The sequence below is a fragment of the Pelodiscus sinensis genome, chromosome 3, assembly GCF_049634645.1.
Source record: "Pelodiscus sinensis isolate JC-2024 chromosome 3, ASM4963464v1, whole genome shotgun sequence".
NCBI lineage: Eukaryota > Metazoa > Chordata > Testudines > Trionychidae > Pelodiscus > Pelodiscus sinensis.
The window spans coordinates 8,814,195-8,838,336 of record NC_134713.1 but is presented as its reverse complement, the minus strand read 5'-3'; the positions used below and the strand labels follow the sequence as shown (position 1 = coordinate 8,838,336).

Here is a 24,142-nt window from a genome sequence, read left to right as displayed (position 1 = left end):
ATCTTCCTTCCCCTGGTTTAGGTCTCTGAGTTGATGTGAAGGAGGAGCCACATGGTCTTTCATCAACTATGTAGTGACAGAAAACTTTGCCTGTGGTTATGAGAAAGCACTGAAACTAGGATAAATAGCTCCAATAGTCTGACTTACACATAACAAGCAACCCTGTGCGATTCAACATCAATAGGGCCAACATAAATCACGGGAAAAATCAAAACTTTTAGAAATCACACTCAACTACAAAACATCTGCAGCACTACACATGATATTCCAAAGCTGGGGTGATGGAGATAGACTATGTGGTCAGTTACTAGTGGGTGCCATATTGTAGGGTGCTCAAAACAGTATTATATGGCTTTGGATTCCATGCTCATTGGCAGCAATATAAAACCTTAACATTTGTCTTCCTCTCTTAATGGATTAATAATGGTTGCAGCAAACACTGAGGCAGTGTGAGCTTCCTCAATGTGCCATACTAATGGGCTACAATCCAGAATTAAAAAGATTAGCACTAAGAGTGAGCATGCAGTTTCTCTGATCACCACAATCCACTCACTCTTTGGCATCTCCTCTATGGCTGCTAACGAGAATGATAATTAGCCCTGTGAGTGAGAGTGTTTTTTGGTGAACTTATAATTTGGGCACCTGTCCACTAAAACTGAAATGAGAATACTCCACTCAGTTGATAGAAGTAAGGTTAAGAGTTTATCGTGGCTATTTTTAGTACAAGTCACAGAGAACCAAGAGCAAGAAATAAAAATTCACAGGGCCTGTTTGTGACTTTTACTAAAAATAACCAGGGAGACACTGGGGGAAGGAGGGGATGGGAAGGAAAAGGAATGACAACTTGAGCCCTATAGAAGGGAGTGACTGCCACAGCCCCGCTTCTATGGAGTGGGGTGGAGGGAGGGACACAGCCCAAATTCAGCCTCAACCATGCAATGGGGATACATAGCAGCATCTCTGGCTCCAACACCAGCCAAAGCCACAGGAGGCAGTGGGGGAGAGTCACACAGTGCCCCAGCTCTGCTCCCCACCACTCATAGCTGAAGCCAAAGTCATGGAGGTCCAGTAAAGTCACAGAATTTGTGACATCTGCGGCTAAATCATACACCATTGAAAAGCCTTCATAGAGGACTGGGACCTTTGGAAACCACTTGCCCGACCTGAATTCAAATGGGTTAAAGGTTAAAGGGGTATTATTGTGTTTCCAATCTCCTGAGCCAACCAGGTTCCTACTTCAAATCTTTCAACCAAAATGCACTTCAAACTTGGGCAATGAATATGAATGAAGCATCTTTGTTTTGCTTATACAGTGATTTTCAATATAAAGAACAATTCTTTAGACGCCTACTCTTCTCCTGCTGAGATCAATGAAAACCTCCTCTGGACTACAATGGATCAGGCTTTAGGTATTTGTAAGAAAGAATGACCAAAATAATAAAATTCCAGTTCTTAAGCTAATTAAACGGCAAACCTGGTTTGTTGCAGCACCAATACAATGCCAAGTCTTGACTCTGTGTAACTTTACACGTGGGTAATCCCATTAATTTCAACAAGACGTGGCCCATATGTTAAGTTCATTGGAAATTGGGTAAGTTCATGCTAAAATTTTTCAGTAATGTGTAATGTCAACAAGTGGACTCAGACCTGGGACCTTTGGGGCTAGTGCATAAGCCTCTACGCTAGGAGCTAAAAGTCAGCTGGCTCTCAGCTAAGACTATAGAGCAAGACTCATCAGTCTTGCTGTAAGTGGTCTCAATACCATTAGATGGGACACCACAACACACACAGATGATGTGTGGATTACAAAGGTTTGGGGCAAATTTTCAAATAAAAATGTTTCATTCAATAAGCTCATTTGTCTTCCCTTTGAAGGCCCTTCACAGCCTATCCCCACCCTACCTATCATCTCTTATTCACTTCAGAAAGCCAATCTTCACCTTCACTTCCCACTACATACATTTTCAAACAAGCTCCTTCCCACCTCTTCTCATGCTGCCCCTTAAGTTTGGGAGTTGCTCCCCTAATTATCTACTAAGCTACCTCATTATCCACTTTCCAATCTCTCCGTTAGCCTCTCTTTTGACACACTGCCTGCAAGAGTGCTAATAGTCAGTTTGGCTATGTCTACACAGCAGCCTTATTACAGAATAACTGACGTTGTTCCGAAATAACATAATCCGCGTCTACACTACAAGCAGTTGTTTCGACATAATGTCAAAATAACATCGAGCTAAAGGACTTGTTACTCTGACTCCTGTAATCCTCATTGTATGAGAAGCAAGCGAAGTTGGAGGAAGAGTGCTCTTTCTCGGACTTCCTGCTGTGAAGATAGCACCAAAAGCTGAAATAAGCTATTTCGACTTAAGTGATGCAATTGCATAGCTTATTTTGACTTTAGACCTGCTGTGTCGATGTGACCTTTGAGACCGCTATCTATTATGCTGACCAATACTGTCTCATTGCTCCTTGGTACTTCTTCATCTATTTATCCATCTGGTATTTATAGCTAAATGTAAGCTGTTTGGGGCCAGCGACTGTTGTTTTGTCATACGTGTGTGTGTACAGGGCCTCGATGGGATCCTAGTCCAAGACTTGGCTCCCAGACATTACCACAATGCAAATAATAATGAATTAGATTAAAGAGAAGGTCATAAAAATTGTAGAACAAGTGACAAATTGTTCCAGCTTGAACTCTTTGAAATTAAAACAACTTTGTAATTTCAAAATGTTTCACAACTCTGGGTTATAAAATAAACCGGGTGTTGGTTATTGATGTGGTGATACTTCCCAGAGACCCAGTCAGAGATCATACAAACATAATGAAAAGACAGTCCCTGTCCCAAAGTCCTGACAGTCCAAAAAATATATAATTACTGAAGATTTCTTAGAATACCTCACTTACAGATGCAATTGTCTGAGTTTGCCCCAGTATAACATTTATCTTCCCGGACTGTTACAGGAGCTTGCCATGCCACAGAGTGGTGATGTTACATCAAAACACAGTCAGGCTGCGAACCTGTGTTGCAGTATGTTAGCATTTCATAGGGCCAGACAGTGACTTCGGGACCCACATGTGTTCTCTGAGCATTTCTTTTGGGACACAAGCTGTCCTGGAGGAAAACAGCATCTTTCCTTATACGCCAAGACACATGGAAACCCTTGAAGCATGGTTACAGAGGTCTGAAGGCGAGTATCCCCCAAATTCCTTCAGAATAGGAGGCTGCCACTCTTTTCCCCCAGCGGAAAGGGGGACAATCTGCCCGTCAGCACTTGGTATTGAGAAGTTCTGGAGAGATGCTTTTTCAAAGGGCTGCATGGGAGTTAGTTAACAGGATTAATGTGCATAGGTAGCAGTCAGCACCTTGGTTAACAGGATCATTTCCTGTATCCTCCATGCATCAGAAACACGGGATCCTGTGGGTTCTACTTATCGTCCTTTATCATTATAATCCCTCCACATTATGCGTCGTCGTCATTGTTTGTTCCACGCTCTAATTTCCAAACAAGTAAAGCACCGGAGCAGCTTAACCACCTTGTTCCCATCCTTATATTTTCTCATCCTTTGTGTCAGGCAGCCTCATTCCCCGAAGACGAGAGCTTGCAGGATGCTGGTCAAATTCCATGACCGATCGGACAAGGGAGGCATAGAGAGCATCTGAGCTGAACATCAACAAGACCCAATGCTGGCAGAGGCAGATTCATTCAGCTGTTTAGCCTTTTTGAATAACAATATCTTCCCAGTGGTTGGGTCTTTTTTCTATTATTATTTATTTCCATTGGGGCTGAGCAAAGGGCTGTGTGAATTTAGGAGCCTGCCTCTGAATGAGCTGGCATCTGATCTGTATTTACTGACATTAATGTTAGATTTAATGCACTCCTGCCACTACCCAACAGTTTGTCCCAAAAAGCCTTTTAACTGGCACAAAGCGAGGGGGTCAAAAGTAAGTTGACCCCTGACAGAATGTACAATTATTAGAGAGAGGCAGTACATGAGCAGCTGCTGGAACCCCACCGGTACAGCAAAGTGCTTCCCAAAGTCAGAATATGAATAATACACTCAAGGTCTTCCCCCAGCTCTATGAGGGCCTGCTACTTTCTCCAGGAAGAATTATAGCCCTCCCTAGCAGCTGCAATAATTGTGTTCCTATTATCCTAGGGACCTCCTCCTGACCACCCCCTACAAGTGTCCATTGTTGAGATGGAGTCAAGTGATTATATGCTTTGGCTGATGCTGTTTGGGCCCAGCTGCCTAACTGCTGACACACGAGCACCAAGAGCACGGACTCGCGTCTGCAAGACGGGACTCTAACATACCAGACCTTTTACATAAGTCAAGCAGGAACAAATGATGCTTTATCAGCCCTTCTGACGGGGCAGCCCCCTCTTCCTTTGAAGTGGCGGCTGCTTATAGGCCCTTACAGCTTTTCCTCCTTAGCACAAGCAAACATCCTCCTTTTGATATGCTACATGCTCATTATCTCTGCCCCATTTAATGATTTTTGATTGAAGGGTGGCAGTTCAGTTGCCAAGAGAGTAGTTAAAGGGGCTTCACACAGTCAGGCCTACAAGAAAGGCTTTCCTTGTGCAGCAGCCTAAATTTGGAATTTCTTAACAGTGTGTTCTTGTTCTTAGCGGCCGATAAGGGCTGAGCGTGAAATTCTTAATTAAGCAGTAAATAGAGAGTAGGGTGTCAGCAGATGCAGCCTGTTGCCATGGAGACCAAGTCACATGAAGAAGAGAACTGAGACTAAACATAGGCCTCAGGCTTGGATGTGAGTGACAGCGGAAGAATCCTACAAAGCTTGTAAACTGGATTAATTAGTTGACTAATTATTTCATATAATGAAATGTAACAAAAATAAAAACAGCTCACAATGTGGAAGAGCAGAGCGTTCTGAGAGCTAAAACCAAAAGTGTCGTTCTCTATGTTTCAATTTCAGATTCATTTATTTTAAGTCTGAAGGGACCACGGTGGACTTTCTGGCTGACCTCCTGCATAGCTAAGAGCAGAGACTTTCACACAGTGGTTCCTGCATGGAGTCCAATAACCTGTGGTGGAGCTAGAGACTTGTTTCTGAGAAAAATCCAAACTCGGTCTAAAGACTTCAGGTGCTGGAGAAAGCACCAAACCCTCTGGTAGTTTGTTCCAATGAATGGCAATCTTCACTGTAAAAAATGTGTGGCTTATTTCCAGCTTGTGTAACTTTAACATCCAGTGATATGCACTGGAGTTTAGAAAAGCAATTAAATGGCTGCAAATCCATTCATTTCACTTGAGTTCAGACTTTCTTCCTCACCATAAAGTTAGGTTTTAAATGACAAATATTGTATTACTGATCTCCCGGTTATAATGTAAGTACAGTAGCCAAATGTTCTCAGCACGGATTATACATGTGAGATAAAGTTTCAGTTCATTTGCTTGTCAAATATGAGATCCTTTTCCTCTGTATTAAAAAACCCACATGTGGTAAATACAACACAACCAGACTGAAAACAAGACAAAAGGAGGAAAAAAAATGTAACCCGTCTGTTTGAGACTGCTTCATGCTGAATGGTGCAGTATAGCTCATTATTGCTAGCATACGTCAGATCTATTTCTTCAAGGATAATGTGCCAAGAAATGTGCCATGGTTTCTTAGCTCTCTCAGGCTTCCCTAGTTAAGGGGAAATTTTATGCAGGGTATCCCAAGTGTCCAACTGTTGACATATCTGTAATCAAAATAACAGGTCTTCAATGGGAAATTATCTTCAGGCTAGCATCTATCTATATGTGTCTCCCCCTCCCCTCCACATTTACTCTTATAGGTTTAACCTCCGAAATCTGGCACTCTCTGGTCCAGCAACATCTGTGGTCCTGATATTGCTGGACCAGAGAACTCGTCTCAGAGCAGGGGCTGGCCAGGATCAGAAGCAAAGCTCCAGCTAGCAGTAGCAGGTCTGGCAGCTGGGAGCCCATGCTGGACTGGTGACCAGGAGCACAGGCTGGGCTGGTATGGCAGGGAGTGCAGTCCCGGCTGGGCTGGTATGGCAGGGAGTGGCCATCGGGATGGGGAGCACAGCCCCAGCCAGATCCAGGAGTGGAGCCCAGTGGTCAGGACTGGAAATAAATACCAGTGGACAGGGCTGGTGCTCTGGAAGGCCTGATGGCCAGGGGGGCAGCCTTGAGTTTCCCCGGTCTGGCAAACTCCTTAGTTTGGTACTGCTCAGGTCCTGAGGATGCTGGACCAGGGAGTTACCTGTAGCAAATTGCAAAGAAATAAATGGTTTTTGGTCTGTGATAGATATCTAGCACAACCTTTGGCAAGTCACTTAACTTCTCTAGGCCTTACTGCAATCAAATCAGAAATAGTTCAAGCCAATGAAATTATCTGAATGCCAAAATGTTCTAAGTATCAGAGGGGTAGCTGTGTTAGTCTGGATCTGCAAAAGCGATGAGGAGTCCTATGGCACCTTATAGACTAACAGATGTTCTAAGTGAGTCTGATTCAGGCTCTCTGTGTTTTAACTTCACTAAGACTATGTCTACACTGCTGTGAAGCAAGTATTTGGGGAGTCAAGAGAATTTCTATTGCCCGAGTTGAAGCCTGCTCCAAGGTGTTCTTTCTAATATTTTTAACCGTATAAACTGGATTAAAGCAAGTGCAAATATACCTATGGGAGCTCCAAGTTACTCCCCTTCATAGCTTATGTGTGAAATGGCAAGGATAAGAACTGCCTACCAAGAGTATGGTGAGATCTACGTGACTTTCAGTACTTGACATGGTTATCATGGCCCTAATCATTACATCTCCTTTCACAACCAGAATTTAGCACCAGTGACTGATTTGCTGGAGAAAAGGATGAAGGAGGGAAAGTCCCAGGTTTTGAAGAGGATGTCAATGCCAAATTGCAAAATTAGCAGGCAATGGGGATCAAAATACAGGAGTCAATAGACAGAATATTTGGAAAAGTCACATATATTCTCTTTAGAAAAATCAACATTTTCAAACTTATAGGCGTACAGAGCCACTGAGAGTTCACAATGTAAGAACCCATTCTTCATATGAGTAATCCTTAGTAAAAAAAAAATCAAAACAAAAATCCCAGGACTTTCAGTAAGTGCAGAACTGAACTCACAGCCACCATCTAAGACATTTAAGGTGGGAGATCCTGGCTAGCCCCTGCTTTCAGACCGGCTCTCTGGTCCAGCAATATTTGGACCATATATGTTGCTGGACCAGACAGTGCCAGATTTCGGAGGTTAAACCTATAAGAGTAAATGCGAGGGGAGACATATATAGATACATGCTAGCCTGAAGATATTGACAATAGACCCCAAAGCCTTTTCACCTCCAAAGCATGAGTTCAAATCCAGCCACTATCATATTGCTAAGACTCATGTTGATCCTCTTTTGCTGATAAGTGATTAAAAGTCCTGATCCTCCAAAGACTTCGGCATATTCATAACTTGTTATCTGAGTAGTCCTATTGACTTAAAGCTCTGTTCATGCCTAAGACTTTGTAGGGAATTGCCAGCACTGCTCATTTGCAGAAAGTTACATACATTACTTGCCTTACACTTACCTAAATAGGTTAGCTTGCCCAATTTGCTGTTGAAAAACCAGTCACAGCCCTTGTTATCATGGTGTGAAGGAAGTGACTGGAGTGGCTGACCAGGTCTTATCCCGCAGGACACCATGACTTCAACATAGGATGGGAGATTCGCATGTTCCACCAGTAAGTAATTCCCAGCAATAAAGTTACTGAATGTAGCCGAGTACTAGATGGAGGGAAACATAATGAGCATGCATTTTCTGAAGTGCAATGCATTCTTTTGGTAACTGGTATCAGAAGCATAGAATGTTAAAGTCTCTGTATGATAGGCTGGAAGTGGATGCTATGTCAGATCCTCTGACTGCATTAAAATATAGGTAGAAATTATGAGTCATCAAAACCAACTTTCAGTGGTTTTTAAGTGGTACATGGGTCTTGTTCTGGCTCTATGCATTGGGGGTGAACATTCACCAGTAGACCCCAGAACGCTCTTCCAGTTCAGAGCTATTTCATAAAGGTGCTAGAATATGTGATCTGAAGTCTATCTTGTGGTCTTTTATGTACATTCATTACTTTTCCTTCTCTGTTTTCCTATCCAGAAAAATGAGGAGGTCTCTTCCTTTGGAGAATGCTGTTCCTCCATTACAAATGACATTTTAATAAACAAACAAACAAACAAACAATTAGCTATATTACCTGCAGTTGTTTGCTGACCAAATTGTTACCAAAAGTCAGAGTATAAGTCTCCTGGTCCAAGAGCAGAGCCATCCAACCATGCAGGTTTGATAAAGTATCAGAGACGTAATGGACTGTGGTTGTCTTATTCTTACTGTCAGTCACCGTTAAATTATAAGGAAAGTCTGGAGCCTCTTTCCTGGGAAAAAAATACATTCCATCTGTGTTCAATGTAACATTTCATATTATTATTATTACATTTTATTTGTTTTACGGTAGCACATGGAGGCCCCATCTGGGATGGGGGTACATACCGTTGATACCTTAAATAGACAAGGAAGACAAAGGTGTGCAGAGGAAACAGAGATGAAGTGACTTTCCCAAGGTTCCATGGAAGATCTTTGGTAGAACCAGGGATAGAAGCCTTTGGTCTCCCAGTTGGCCTCCTGCTAGACCACATTTTCTGAATCAGGGAGAGGTAGGTCTTCCACATTCCAGTTACATGCCCTCACCAATTGTTTAGTGTAGGTCATGTTTCTCACTCTGTCATGATCTCATGGTGGGGTGGGGGGAGGTTTCCATGAAAAATTTCTAAAGGTCTGATATAAAATGAAAACAAATGTCCAAAACTTCAACATTTTTCACAATTCTTCTTTCCAGCAAGCCCCAAAGATTACTCAGTTGATTAATAGGCCTTCTCCACAGACCATTCCTACAGCCAGAACAAGAATATACCTGAATTGTGTGACATCTAGGATATTACCTCAGCTATTTTTCAGTCATCAGGACCTGATCCAAAGCCTGCTAATGTTAGTGGGATTTTTTCAATTGATTTCAATGGGTCCTCAGACGTACGGTCTGGAAACTCTGCATTCTATCCCTAGTTCTGTCACTTATCTTCTCCTTGTTTCAATTATTCCATCTCTAAAATGCACATACCTAATTCACAAAGCTGGCATGAAGCTTAATTTACTGGAATCTCTATCGCACTGTGAGATCGTCAGATGAAAAACACTATGGTCCATAAGTACAACACATGTTTTTCCACAGTGTTCACTTCTTGGGGGGTAGCAAATCTATGAATAATAATCTATAAAAAGGACATTAAGCAATAGGAAGCATAAGTCTTTCAGGCTCACGAGTATCTTTTTCAGCTGCTGCATAAAAGAGGAGATTTTAAAGCGAGCTTGTGACTCTCTCACTATTTGGTTAGTTCAACTCCTCATGAAACAGGTGATGATTTCAGGGAGCCATTTATCCAAACAAAATGTTTTTAAAAAGTACTTCTCTCATTTGCTATTTCTTGCCTAACGCCAGTCCAGTCCATCAAAAATTGTTCAACATCCTATAGTATTAATGACTACATTTGTGGGAGTGAGACCTGTTGTAATAAAGATGACTGAATTCTACTGCTACAAAGAATTAGACTGAAAGGCTACGTCTATACTGAAGGCTTTTTGTGCAAGAACTGTTTTGTGCAAGAGTTCTTGTGCAAAAGATCTTGCATAAGAATGCAGCCGCACTGCCATGTGCTTTTGCACAAGAGCGTTCATGGCAGTGTGGATGCTCTCTTGCGCAAGAAAGCTCTGATGGCCATTTTAGCCATAGAGGTATCATGCCCAAGAAACTCCTGTTGCCCATCCACACTGCCTTCTTGTGCAAGAGCTCTTGCGCAGGAGGGCTTATTCCTCATGGGAAGAGGAATAACTTTTGCACAAGAAGCCCTCTTTTCTGACGTTTTACTGTAAATTTACTTGTGCAAGAACATACGTGCAGTGTAGACACTCTGCAAGTTTTTGCACAAGAACGGGTGTTCGTGCACAAAAAGCCTGCAGTGTAGACGTAGCCAAAAAGTATAGCTTGAATGATTAGATTCACCCATAGTGAGTACCCCAAAGTTCCTAAATAGCTTTCATCACAAGGCAGCACACTCTTCCCCTTACTGCCCCTCAAACAATAAAAACATATAGTGGCCATAATGAGTCATGCCAATGTTCCATCTGTCTCAGTATCCTGTCTTCCAACAGTGAGCAATGCTAGCTTCTTGAGAGGGAATTAACAGAATTAACAGAACAGGCAATCACTGAGTCACTTGTAACTTACTCTCTGTCAGTCACACTAGAAACATGCAGAGCATACGGTTGCATCCCTGACCATCTTGACCAATGGCCACTGATGGACTTATCCTACATGGACTTACCTAGTTCTTTTTTGAAGCCTATTATAGTTTTGGCCTTCACACCATCTCTTAGCAATGAGTTCCACAGGTTTACTGTGTGCCATGGGAAATAGTACTTCCTTTTGTTTGTTTTAAACATGCCATCTATTAATTTCATTGGGTGACCACTGGTTCTTGTGTTATGTGAAGGAGTAAATAATATTTCTTTATTCATCTTCTCTACTCCTGTCTTTTATAGACCTTTATCCCTTCTTAGTCATCTCTTTTCCAAGTTGAAAAGTCCCAGCCTTTTTAATCTTTCCTTGTATAGTGCCCTTTTCTGTACCCTTTCCAATTCGACTATATCTTATTTGAGATTTTTTTTTCTTACCAGAAATGCACCAGTATTCAAGGTGTGAGTATGCCATGGATTTACATACTGGAATTATGTTTTCTGTCTTATTATCTATCCTTTTCTTAATGGTGCCTAACAATCTGTTAGCTGTTTTGACTGCTGCTTCATGTTGAACAGATGTTTTCAGAAAACAGACCACAATGGCTCCACATTCTTTTTCTTGAGTGGTAACAGCTATTTTGCAGCCCATCAATTTGTATGTATACTTTGGATTATGTTTTCCAATGTACATTATTTTGCATTTATCAGCATTGAATGTTATGTGCCATTTTGTTGCCCACTCGCCCAGTTTTGTAAGATCCATTTGTAACTCTTTACTGTCTGCTTTGATCTTAACTGTGTTGAGTAATTTTGTATTGACTGCCAATTTTGCCACCTTCCCGTGTACCTCATTTTCCAGATCATTTATGAATATGTTGAAGGGCCTGTTCTCAATGCAGACCCTGGAGAATACTGCTATTTACCGGTCTCCATTCTGAAAGCTGGCCACTTATTCCTACTCTTTGTTTTCAGGCTTTTATCCAGTAACTTATCCTGGAAATACACTTTCGGACATTTAGAAAAAAAATTTAACAGTTTAAACTGATCTCAGTCATTTTTGTTGGTCAAAATGACAGTTTCCTAACTGGAAATGTTATAGTGCACTTAAGTCTAGAGAATGTGTAGGAATTTAGAGGACTCTACTTTCAGGAAGTGCTTTCTGATAAAGTATAGTATATTCAGAAGAAGGAATAAACCCTGAGGCTACGACTAGACTGCAGGCTTCTTTCGGAAGAAGTTTTTCAGGAAGAGCCCTTCTGAAAAAACTTTTTCCAAAAGAGAGCATCCACTCTGCCAAAGTACATCAAAAATGTGATCTGCTTTTTTGAAAGAGAGCGTCCACACTGAATGGATGCTATCTCACAGTTAAGCTGTGATTACTATGAATGGAGTGACCACCAGGGCACCTGTGCTTTTTCCTCTTTCCTCTTCTTTTGAAAGAACTCCCTGTTCCCTGTCCACACACTCTTTTTTCTGAAAGAGCTCTTTCGGAAAAAGGCTTCTTCCTCATAGAAAATGGTTTACCAATGCTGGAAAAAAACCCTCTGTTCTTTCAATTTTTTTTCAAAAGAACACAATTGCAGTGTGGGCATAAGTGAAGGTTTTTTTTTAAAAAAATGATTGATTTTCCAAAAAATCCTCTGTAGTGTAGACATAGTCTAAATGTTGCATTATCTTGGTTTTTTTGCAATATGTCAAACACAAACATGGTGTCTGAAGTGAATCATAAACATCTTAAAGTTATGAAATCAAAAACTAAAAGTATTGCCAAGAAAGAAAAATTATAATAATAATGGCAGACCAGATTCCTGTTCCTATTAGATTGACATAAAAGGGGATTTGTTTAGTCACTAAACATTCTTTGGATCACAATAGGACAACTATAACATTTCATTTTTATCCAGTCTCTTACATAGAAAATAAATGAAGTCATCTTACTAGCGGTATTGGGCAAAGGCTGGTACATGCTCCAATAGCAACTGGATATGTCAGCAGGAGATCCGGGCGACCCATATAAAATCCTACAAGTGCTCCCAAAAGTACTTTCAACACTTCCCCCAAAAAGGCTTACATAAAAGGTATGTTTTCAACAATCTGTGTGATTAAGGATGTGGAAACACAATAGATAGGTATATTGCCATACTGTGCAAAGTGGCTGACTCACTGGATTATCAAATTTTAAAAGATATATCTAATTTGTGGTAGATTAGTAATAGGGATGAAAAATGAAGACCATATAATAAGAATGCTCAGAGAGCCCATATTAACTCTATCCAGACCCAAAGACCTGTGTAAAGATAGTGAATACTTTTCTATCCAAATTCAGAGAATAAATGTAGCAGGGACAATGGTAATATACCAAATAGCAAAGAGAAAAATATGAAAAACAAGAAAAATGTAGCAAAACATGTGCAAAAGCAAATATAGGTTGAACCTCCCAAATCTAGTACTTTCTGCTCTGGCAACATCTGGGGTCCAGCAAGGCCACAGTTGGTGCTGGACCAAAGAGCCCCAGGAAAGTGAGGCCTGTGGAGTCTGGGGTGGGCCAGCAGCAGCTAAGAAAGGGTAGCCTGGCATTAGCCAGGCCAGGCAGCATCTGAGAGCCTCCGCCCTGGCCGGGGAACCCCCAGTGACAGTGGGGTCAGACAACTGGAGAGCCCTTAGGAGCGGGGCTGCCAGTGACTGGGCGGTCATGGCCAAGAAACCCTGGATACTCCATGGTGGCAGTGAAGAGTCCCTAGAACTGCAACCAGGGAACCCTGGCAGTGGGGCCAGGTCACAGCTGAGAGTCCCAGCCAGTGTTCCCTCTAAGCTGCATGGCAGCACAGCTCCACAGAGCCCTGAGCTTCTGACCAGGCAGTGCTGATTAATCATCTGTGAAGCTGTGCTGCCCCACAGCTTAGAGGGAACACTGGTCCCAGCCCCAGCAGGGGAAGCAGAACTGGCCTGGCGGCCCCAGCCAAAAAACTCCATGAACCTACCTGTGGCAGTGGGGTCAGTGGTGGCCGGGCAGCCCTGGCCAGGAACTCGCCGGAGACAATGGAGCCAGACCACAGCAGGGGGGCAGGTGGCAGCCAGGGCTGGGAAACCCCAAGGGACTACCGGAGGTACCAGGGCAAGCAGAGGCTGAGCGGGGTTGATGGCAGCTGGGTGGCCTTGGCTAGGAACCCCCCAGTGGCAGTGGGTGGGGAGCCTTGGCTAGGCCAACGTTAGCGGGGCAGGAGCAGGGCGTGGGAACCCCAGTCTCGAGAGCCCCAGTAGGAGAGGAGCTGGCAGCAAGGCAGCCTGCAGGGGAGCACTGACCTCCCCTCGTCTGGCAAACTCCCTTGTCTGGGATGGCTCATGTCCCGACAGTGCCAGACCAGCAAGGTCCAACCTGTACAATAAAGAGAAAGCAAACAAAATGCAAAGGAAGACCTGTCAGTATTATGAAGAAAACAGGTATGCAAAGCTCAGCCTAGCATCACATGCAAAGAAAAGGAAGCAACACACAAACAAACAGGAAACTGAATGCCAGACAGTGGGCCTCAGTGAATGGGCTAGATTTCCTCAGCATCAGAGAAGAAAGTGAAAGAGAAGAAAGTGAAACTACCACCAAGCAAAGCTAAATTACAGCTATAGAATCATAGAATAATAGGACTGGAAGGGACCTCGAGAGGTCATCGAGTCCAGCCCCCCGCCCTCAAGGCAGGACCAAGCTCCATCTACACCATCCCTGACAGATGTCTATCTAACCTGTTCTTAAATATCTCCAGAGAGGGAGATTCCACCACCTCCCTTGGCAATTTATTCCAATATTTGACCACCCTGACAGTTAGGAATTTTTTCCTAATGTCCAATCTAAACCTCCCCTGCTGCACTTTAAGCCCATTACTCCTATATGATGGCACAATCATAATACCACTAAGCCAGTGTAAAGATGCAAGTAGAATATAAAGAAAAAATACACAGGGTGAATTTTCAGGATTTACAGACATCACACAAGCCAGGGCTTTCAACTAAAACAAGTGAATACATGAAACAAGTGGCATTAACCTCTGGATAGATGACCTGCAGCAAATCTGCTAAAAGATTACCAACAGATTTTTGAAGGACTAGGATGTCTTCCAGGCATATTACACCTGGAAACTGATAAAACAATTTAGCCAGCACCTTGCAAAGGACCTGTTGCATTAATAGAAAAAAGGTAACAAGAGCAATAAAGCAAATGGGAAAAGATAGCAGTACTGTTTGAGTCACAGATCCCAAGAGTTACCAAAGCTGCTTGATTGCCCTTGAGATATCAGGCAAGCTGTGTATTTGCCTGGACCTGAGTAATTTTGAAAAAGCGCTAAGAAGAGCTCACTACCACATGCCTACCAATGGAAGAAATATTTCCTGACTTAGCAAAAGCAAAAATATTCCGAGTTTGAACATGGCAACCTTGACATAGGGTAGTCATCCAACCTATCTGCAGACTGTCTGGTGCTACAATCCTACACTGAGCCAATAGGGCAACCAGATAACGTGATGCTGGTGAGACAAGGCTTGGGGCATCACTCCTAGGATCTCTATCTCAAGGCTATGTCTAGATTGCAGGAGTCTTTTGGAAGAAGCTTTTTTTGGACTATATCTTCCAAAAAAACTTCTTCCAAAAGAGCGCGTCCAGACTGAATGGACGCTCTCTCACATGTAAGCTATGATTGTGATGGATGGAATGGCCACCAGGGAACCTGTGCTTTTTCCTCTTTCCTCTTCTTCTGAAAGAACTCCCTCTTCCCCGTCCACATGCGCCTTTTTGGGAAACAGCTCATTCGCAAAAAGTCTTCTTCCTCGTAGAAGAGGATTACCAACATCGGAAAAAAGCCCTCTGTTCTTTTGGTTTTCTTGCAGAAGAGCGCAATTACACTATGGACGTTCCTCAAGGTTTTTTTGGAAAAATGGCTGTTTTTACAACAAAACTCTGTAGTGTAGACATACCCCACTGGAACAAAGGAATATGCCCAAATTGAAAAGGAAAGTCTTGCATAAGTTCAAGGACTGAAAACCATTCTCATAGGAAGTGACCATAAGTCACTTGAGATCATAGGGTGTCACAAGGAGAAAGGAAAAAATTTAACTTGTTCATAGCAGAATGAATACTGTAATAACACTTTACATTGCTCAAAGACAAACTTTGCCTTGTACCCAAGCAGTGATTCTTTTCCTTCCTGACCCACCTCCGCCTCACAAATTCCTATTTTCTGGTAAGTTAGTTTACCGCTCCTGTTGTGTCCTATCTGGTGTGAAAGGCATGCACAGAATGCAAGCTCTTTCCCCTTACTCCCTTAGCGTCCGGGGAACGGGATGAAAAGCAAGCCACATTACGGAGCACATGGCTGCTGTCTCCTCCCCCCAAAATGGCGCCATTGGCTTTGAGAAGCAGTCGTCCAGGCAGGAAAATGTTGTGACACTTTGTTTTTGCAGGTATGCTTTGATAAGTGCAAGGACCTTTGAAAAGACTCTTAGGCTATGTCTAGACTGCAGGCTTCTTTCGAAAGATGCTCTTTCGAAAGCATCTTTCGAAAGAGCATCTTTCGAAAGATCGCGTCTAGACTGCAGGCGGATCTTTCGAAAGAAAAATCCACTTTTTCGAAAGAGAGCACCCAGCAAGTCTGGATGCTCTCTTTCGAAGACGGCCTCTTTACATTGAAGAATGCCTTCCTTCGAAAGAGGAACTTTCGAAGGAAGGCGTTCTTCCTCGTGAAACGAGGTTTACCGCCATCAAAAGAAAAGCCGCGTTCTTTCGAAATAATTTCGAAAGAACGCGGCATGAGTCTGAACGCAGGGGAAGTTTTTTCGGGAAAAGGCTACTTTTCCCGAAAAAACCCCTGAGTCTGGACACGGCCTTAGAGCTGTAGAAAGGCCAAAAGGGAGTACTTTGTATTGGTAGAGTTGTATACCTAAAATGAATAGGAGAAAACATCTGTGAAATATGTGGAAATATGAAAATATGCATCTTGCAAGTCGAGGGTTTAAAACCAATCACCCTGTTCCAACACCGGTATAATGATAGCATCGCCATCTTGAATTTCTGCTTTTTACAAATTTATTCAGTGCTCGCAAATCTAAGATAGGTTTCCATCCTCCCAACTTCTTCTCTGTGAGGAAACAGTGTGAATAAAAACCTTAACTCCTAAATTGTATCTGAACTATTTCGATCGCTCCTAGGTGAAGGAGATGTTCTATGTCTTGATGGAGTAGATTCTCCTGAGAGTGGTCCCCAAAGAGGGACTGGGAAGGAGGATGGAAAGGGGGTATAGACATGAAGGGAATCGTATAACCTTGTTCATTTACCTGGAGCACCCATCTGTCAGAGGTTATACATTGCCAGTTAAAAAATGGGAGTAGACGGTGCTGAAAAAGCTTTACTTGCAAGGAGGGGGTTGGAATAGGTGAGAGGCTTTCTCTACCCTCGACAGGATATTCAAATTTGCTTGTTAGATTGTCGTGACTGTTGTGAATTACTAGGAGGTGGGTATCATCGTTGATTTCTGCCTCTGCCACAAATCTATTGATATTGATCTTGTCTATTGAAATACTGCGTGTACTATGGATATTGTGGCCTAGGGTAAGGCTGATACCTGTATTGCCTTCTTCCAGGTGCCGGGTTATGAATACCTAGGGAGCAGAGTGTCACCCTGGAATCTTTCATTGAGTGGAGGACATTGTTAGTGTTCTCCACGGAGAGCTTCTGACCATTGAATGGGAGGTCTTTGATGGTAGATCGAATTTCTCTGGGGAAAAAAGCAGTGTTGAACGATGAGGCTCTCCTCATTACCATCACAGCTGATGTAGACAGTGTGGCTGTGTACAGGGCAGCCTGTAAAGCTGTTCTAGAGATTATGTGGCCATTTGTAATCATGGCCCTGAACTGTTGTTTCTTAGCTTCAGGAATGTCAGAAATAAAATAATTAAGTTTGGTATAATTCCTCTAGTCATATTTACTTAATAAAGCAGCATAGTTGGCCACTCAGAATTGTAATGTTAAGAACATGTATACTTTGCATCCAAACAAATCAAGCCTCTTGCCATCACGATCCGATAGAGTGAATCGGAAATGGTACTTCTTGCTCTTTTGGTCTGCAGCTTTTACCACCAATGAATTAGGTACAGGGTAAGTAAAGAAAGACTCAGAGCCCTTGGGTGGAACATAATATTTTTTGTCAGCTCTCTTACAAATAGGTGTTGCTGTTGCAGGAGTTTGCCAAACTGTCTTTGCTGGCTCCATGATTGCTGGGTTGATTAGTAGTGCTATTTTAGAAAACGTCACAGAATGCAAAATGTCCGTCAACTTGTGTTGGTTTTTGATGACCTCTTGGAGGGGAATATTTGTCTGCATCTTTGTCTGGTAATGAGGATTCATTTGTGTCTGGTGAGGTATCAGGTGAAGGAACAGAATGGTCCCCTTCTAAGGCTTGCTGTCGCTGGGCAGATGGGGACTGTGGTGGCAGGGAATGTTGTGGTAGACTATGGTGTTTCCGAGCATGATGGTGTCTATGTTGAGATTAACAGGGGCTCTAGTATTGCCATTATGTGTTTAGCATGTGGGGTGTCATCCCATGGTTATCACATCATGGTGGTGGGCTTCTATGTCTGGAATGTGGTGGATGGATTCTGGCAGAGTATATAGAGTGGTCAGTGGGAGGAGAACTATCTAGAGAAAAAAACACATCCACATTGTCTTTGGAGTCAGAGGAAAATCTCCCTGGTGACAGCTGGTTGTGCTGCCAGCCTACCAGGTGAATGGTTGGTACCGAGAAAAGGTGAATTAAGAGAGGACGAAACCAAGAGGTCTCCCTGGGTTGCATGTATTGCTGTGCTGGCATTGATGGTGACATGGTTGGCTACACCGATACTATCTGTGGCACCGGATGGTGTCTTGGTACCGATTGGCCAAGTGATGTAGTCGGTGCTGGGTGGTAAAGTTGGTGCCGAGGTTGCTTGTGGTGCCGGCAGAATGTTATTGATGCTGGATGGTGCTGCAGCAGACAAGGCAGGCAACTTAAAGCCTGAGGCCTCAGAGCAGAGTTTTGAGCAACCCGCTTTGATCACGGTGCTGACTGTGCTAGAGATGCCTGGTGCATCGGAGGTGCGGTGCCACCATGACTTTTGGTACTAAGCGTGTTTGTGAGGGTCATTTCAGTGCCGGGACCTCTTGAGGCAAAGAAGCTCACTTTTCGCAGACTTATAGTCTCTTGGTCAGGGGCGGCCTGTGTGTATAGGCTGACTCGGCTGTCGCCTAGGACGCCACCTTCAATGGGGTGCCCAATGATGACGTCACGCCATTGAGGACTGTGCAGGCGGGGGCGCCAATTGTGCATTCCACCTGGGGCACCAGCTGCCGGCAGCCTACCTCGGGCTGCCCCTGCTCTTGGTATTTCTGGCTCTTCAGGCTGCTGGCTTGGATCAGAGTCTGGTCTTAGTGCATTTTCAAGAAAAACGAGTTTAAGATGCAAATTTCTGTCTCGTCGAGCTCTGGATTTTAACTTCCCACAATGTGGGCACTTTGGAGAAATGTGTACTTCACCGAGGCAACAGACACCCTGTGTGTGTCCATCACACACCAATATGGGGGTCTTTGCATGTGGAACAGCATTTAAAACCTGGTGAGCTGGGCCTGGCACTGGCTATCTAACTAAGTCTTTTTTTTTTTTTAAGAACTAGAAACTATGAACTTCTAAATGACTAACTGACTGGGGAATAAAAATGGCTAAAAGGGGAATTGCTTATCTAGATGTGAGATGAGGTAGAGAGCACTGCTGAGTTCCATCTCTGGCCAGAGGCAGTAGAGAAGGAACTGAAGGAAGGGGAGAGGAAGTTTGTGCATGCTCAATGCCTGCAAACTAGGAGCATGTGGCTGCAGAAACCTGTTGAGCAGCCCAAGGGACACCACTCTGAAAACTCCAATTGAAGTTGGGGTTGCAGCCCACTGTCCTGATGTGGAGCATCAACGGGGACATCTCTTGAATAGCTGGAGCTTTTTCATAGAATCATAGAACACTAGAACTGGAAGGGACCTTGAGAGATCATCAAATCCAGTCCCCTGCCCTCATGGCAGTACCAAGACCCATCTAGACCATCCCTGATAGATGTCTGTCCAACTTGCTCTTAAATATCTCCATAGATGGAGCTTCCACCTCCCTAAGCAATTTATTCCAGTGTTTCACCACCCGGACAGTTAGGAACTTTTTCCTAATGTTCAACCTAAGCCTCCCTTGCTTCTTAAACCCATTGCTTCTTGTCCTGTCATGAGAGGCCCAGGAGAACAATTTTTCTCCCTCCTCCTTGCAACACCCTTTTAGATACCTGAAAACTGCTATCATGTCCCCTCTCACTCTTCTCTTTTCTAAACTAAACAAGCCCAGTTCTTTCAGTCTTCCCTCATAGCTCATGTTTTCTAGGCCTTTTGGCATGCAAGGAACATGTCATTCAGTGATGGGAAGGGATTTCCAGGAGGAACGTCTTGCAACGTTTCCTGAGGATGGTTAGACGCCACATTTCTTGAATATCTTCTGGAAGTTTGTTCCACACTGGATCCCTTGCTTTGTCCTGCTCTTCATTTAGATATTACCCCACCCACATGCACTCTCATCTGGCATCAGTTCTAAAAAAATCAAACCAAGTTTTGGGAGGGTTGAAAAAGCTCTGCCCTGCAACTGTAGGTCTGTCCAAGTTCTCTCTGACTTTGATACTATGTTCTCTTCCAAAAGAAGTTTCTGTGCATGTTTTTCATACCTTTGCCAAACTAACTCCAAAATGGGACTACACCACTGAAGGAATTTACCAGCCACAATTAGCACCATTTCCGTTTGCCCTAAATAGCCAACCATTTCACTGTGCTCTAAATAGCCACCAATCTACCTCTCCTTAATGTTAATGAAACAGAGGAGCACAGGCATGAGTATTTCTAATTCAAAGGAGCCGAGGGAGCCTGCATGGTTCATTAACAAGAGAGAGCTTCATTATCAAAAGAAAAAGCCTTTCCCTGAACTTCCTCTGGCTTTATTTGAAAGAAACCAGGAGGCAGTGGTCTTAATGCAAAATTAACCCCTGCTTTAAACAGTTGGAAGCTTTTACAAACTGTACCAGAAAAAAATGGGTGACTCATTGACGGTGCTGTATTTTTATATTGAAGCAGAGTAATTCAATTAAGGAGTAATTTGCTTTAGAAATATGGCATAGTTACGAGACAGAACTTTACAATCTGAATCACAATTTACAATTGCAGCGGTATAAACTGTTATGTAATTTAGCTCAAGTGTAGTGTGTAGAGCTGTTGAACATAGATGGCCCACAAAGGATTTGCTGAACCAATCAACAGCACCAAGGAGAACAAATATTAACTCTCGTGTTTATGTTTACCATTAGCTTTCTATCCTAAGGCTCAATATCTCTGCGTATCATGGCAGGCGCTGTGTTTATCTCTAAATGCATTCTGTTTGGTGCATTTGTGAAATAACCCATTATGATTATCCATCTCCTTAAAACGGCAAATCAAATAGCAGCTCACTTCAAATGGGGCTGCAAACATTTGTGTCGACGCTCTAATTTACTGTTGTACAAATGGAGGCCAAAAGCAAACTGAGACTACAGCAAACTCTTATAGCTTAATTGGTGGGCCCTAGAACATTTTTTTTAATTGCAAAGGGTCAACATCTGTAGATATTGTCACTAAATGTATGTGTCCAAGTCCAAAGACTGAGAAAGTAATTCTTATCTTCCTTGAACGATGTAACGCTGATCTTCAGTAGCTATTCCTCTAATTTACCCTGGCATAAGTTTGAGGAGAATCGAGCCTTTTGGGCCTGGTTTTCAGAGACGCTGAGGAGCTGTTACAGGAAAAGCCACTCTGAAAATCAGAGGCAGAGGCTATGTCTAGACTACAACCCTCTTTCTAAAGAAAGTTTAGAAACCCTGAGTTTCAAGCTGAGCATCCAAAAAGTGAGGAACTCACTGCAAATTCAGAGGTGTGGATTTTGAGACTCCTTCTGTTCACAGCCATCCTGCCATAGTCCATGAACATCCTATTAAAAATCAACTCAATCTTAAGACCAAGCAATTATGTAATAATTACAGCATAGCAAGCTGGACACAAATAGGAGATTCAAGCAGGTTAATTGAACAGCCCGCATCCAGCTGTTAAATGATCACCAGCTAAACTATACCACATGACCCGTGTCAGGACCAATTTAAGATAACAGAAGAGTGTGAGTTAGTGTAGGAAAGGCATCTGTGTGTGAGTAAATATGAGTGTTTAGAGAAGATGTGTGTACAGAGGGAAACTGTATTTGTGTGGTGAGTGGAAAAGTGTGGCTTCACACATGTCTGATGCAGGGAGAGGTACACATACACACACACACACACACACACACACATACACACACACAAGATTAGTAAATATCAAAGGAGAAGCAAAACTCGAGTAATCATTTGAACTCTTCTCATGAAGTCATGGAAGTAGGGGGTACACTGTTCCTTTTACACTGACACATCAAAGACTGCTGTGTTTGTAGCAAGTGCATGCACTACAGGAGAGGATATTAGACCAGATTTAGGAATTAAGGTAATCAAAAAGTAAGCTAATCTTCTCCTCTCCAGCAAAATAAAGGAATGAAGCAATAAAAGTTGCAAAGCAGAAAATCCCAGCTTTCAAAATTCTGCTGTGGAGGCACATGAAATTGAGTGAGATGCAAAGTTACTCCTGGACTGTTTAAAGTTTGCTAAGTGCTTTTAGAATTCCTTGGGAGGGAAGGTGTTGAGCAACAGAGATTATTCGAATGCTTTCCTCTTGCAAAAATCATGCATGAGCAGAAGAAACTTTTAAAGTCACTTAATCACATTATGACAATTTTTAATGAGAATTTGTTTTAATATTAATAGGAACTCACATTTCCAAGATAATATGGTTAACAGTGGCATTTTGAGCGACCGTACCTAGCCTGCAGGCACTCAACACTGTACCGTGGCATAAGCTGTTCTTCACAGCCCTCAATAACTTTATAAAGACTTTTATAAGCTTCAATTACATTTTTTAAAGATGTAAAGATCCCTTCCAGGGCAATTTAAGCGACATGTTAGTTTAAATTTTTACTGAACTTGATGGAAAATGCTCTTTTTATAGAGATATGGATCAAGATTGCAAAGTTTGGATCCAGATCCATATTTCCTTCACAGTTCTTGGGTTTTTAAATTCAGCTAGAACTGGCAGAAATTATTCTAATTATCATTTTAAACAAAAAAATGGGATTTTTGGACAAGATAGAAATATTTTTTGTAAAAGTGTCCATAAGGGGAGGCTAAAATTGGATTTTCATACAAAAACTGAATACCAAAGAAGAAAGATTTCCAGGTTTTTCAGAGACCAAACATGTCGATATATTGTCACACTTCCTAAACAGTCAGAAAAGAAATGCTCTTCCCCCTTCCCCATTTTTTCATGGTAGCACATGGGGTTCTATATTCTGTATTAGGCATCTATTTTAGAATTCTATATCTGTTTCAATATCAAGGGCTCAAGTTTGGCCCACAATAAGAATAGCAGAAAACTGCAAATTTGAGATCCTGATCCCAACCTCCCTAAAGTGACCTCATGGAACAAGTTCATTTATATATACAGCCAAAAAGATCATTTTCAGGGAAGACTGAATTCATATCTCTCTTCCCTCCTTAATATATCCTGCCAAGTAACAGCTCGACAAGGAGACATGGTGCTTTGGGGGTGAATATCTCCATGACACAAAAGCAAAAAACACGGAATCGAGATACATACAAATAGGACCAATTTCTGATCTCTTTACGCCAGAATAAATCTGAATAAATTCCATTTAAGTCGCTCTGCATGTACTGCATCAATTCTATTCTCTTCAAATAGAAACACACAGTACTTCCAACACTGGAATCAGAGTGAGATTCTGATGGCAGCACTCTCTAGAAAGTGTTTTGTTAATAGCTCCAGAAAACTTCTGGCTGGATTAGAAAAGAAGGATAGTTGAGTGTCTGCAGCACTGAACTAAAACTCGGGTGCTCAGGGTTTGATTTTTAACACTTGCCATCAGGGGCTTTCCACCTTTAAGACACAGTCTCCTCTGACCGTATTAACAATTAGAATTAAAAACCTTGCCTCCTGAATTACATAGGTCTTAGGAAGCACCAGTAGTACTATGATTGCAGATGGGGAAATCCCAACTCCTAGAAGGCCATCTACTTCATGGCCTGGGAGGCTGTACAGAATTATTCTCTTTGGTACATTTTTTGTGCTTTGTCCTGTCCAGTTTTCAGTGATTCAGATAATTGTACTTTCTTTCACTACTCTCCTGGGGGATTATCCAAGACAAACAGACTTTATTGTTTGGAAATTCTCCCTGCTGCCCAGTCTACATTTTTCTAATTGCACTCCCTGGCACCAGTCATAAACCATTCCTTCCTTCTTGTTCTCAGTCTTCAGTCTTCCTGGATCTACCTCAGTCCTCCTTTCCCAAGACATCGTCTGCTTAATGCTGTAAATATTTCCTTTAATCTTCCATTCTCTGTAGACCCTTAGGGTATGTCTACAGTACCCCACTAGTTCGAACTAGGGTGGTAATGTAGGCATACCGCAGTTGCAAATGAAGCCCGGGATTTGAATTTCCCGGGCTTCATTTGCATAAGCCGGCCGGCGCCATTTTTAAATGCCGGCTTGTTCGAACCCCGTGCCGCGCGGCTACACGTGGCACGGGCTAGATAGTTCGAACTAGCAAGCCATTCCGAACTATCTGTACGCCTCGTGGCATGGGCTAGATAGTTCGGAATGGCTTGCT

The 24,142-nt window shown here is 42.7% G+C and overlaps 1 protein-coding gene across 15 annotated transcripts in view; it reads right to left on the bottom strand.

The window, feature by feature from the left end:
• Nucleotides 1-24,142, bottom strand: part of PKHD1 (PKHD1 ciliary IPT domain containing fibrocystin/polyductin) — a 417,767-nt gene that overhangs the window by 157,854 nt on the left and 235,771 nt on the right. For all 15 annotated transcript variants that reach the window (XR_012902469.1, XM_075923353.1, XM_075923339.1 and 12 more), the window contains 2 exons: nt 8,233-8,410; nt 7,567-7,762 (listed from right to left, as the gene is read on the bottom strand). Coding sequence is in view for 14 of the 15 variants with exons in the window: in XM_075923353.1 (XP_075779468.1) it covers nt 7,567-7,762; nt 8,233-8,410 (374 nt within the window). In the remaining variant the exon portion in view is untranslated. The remainder of the gene's footprint in view (nt 1-7,566; nt 7,763-8,232; nt 8,411-24,142) is intronic.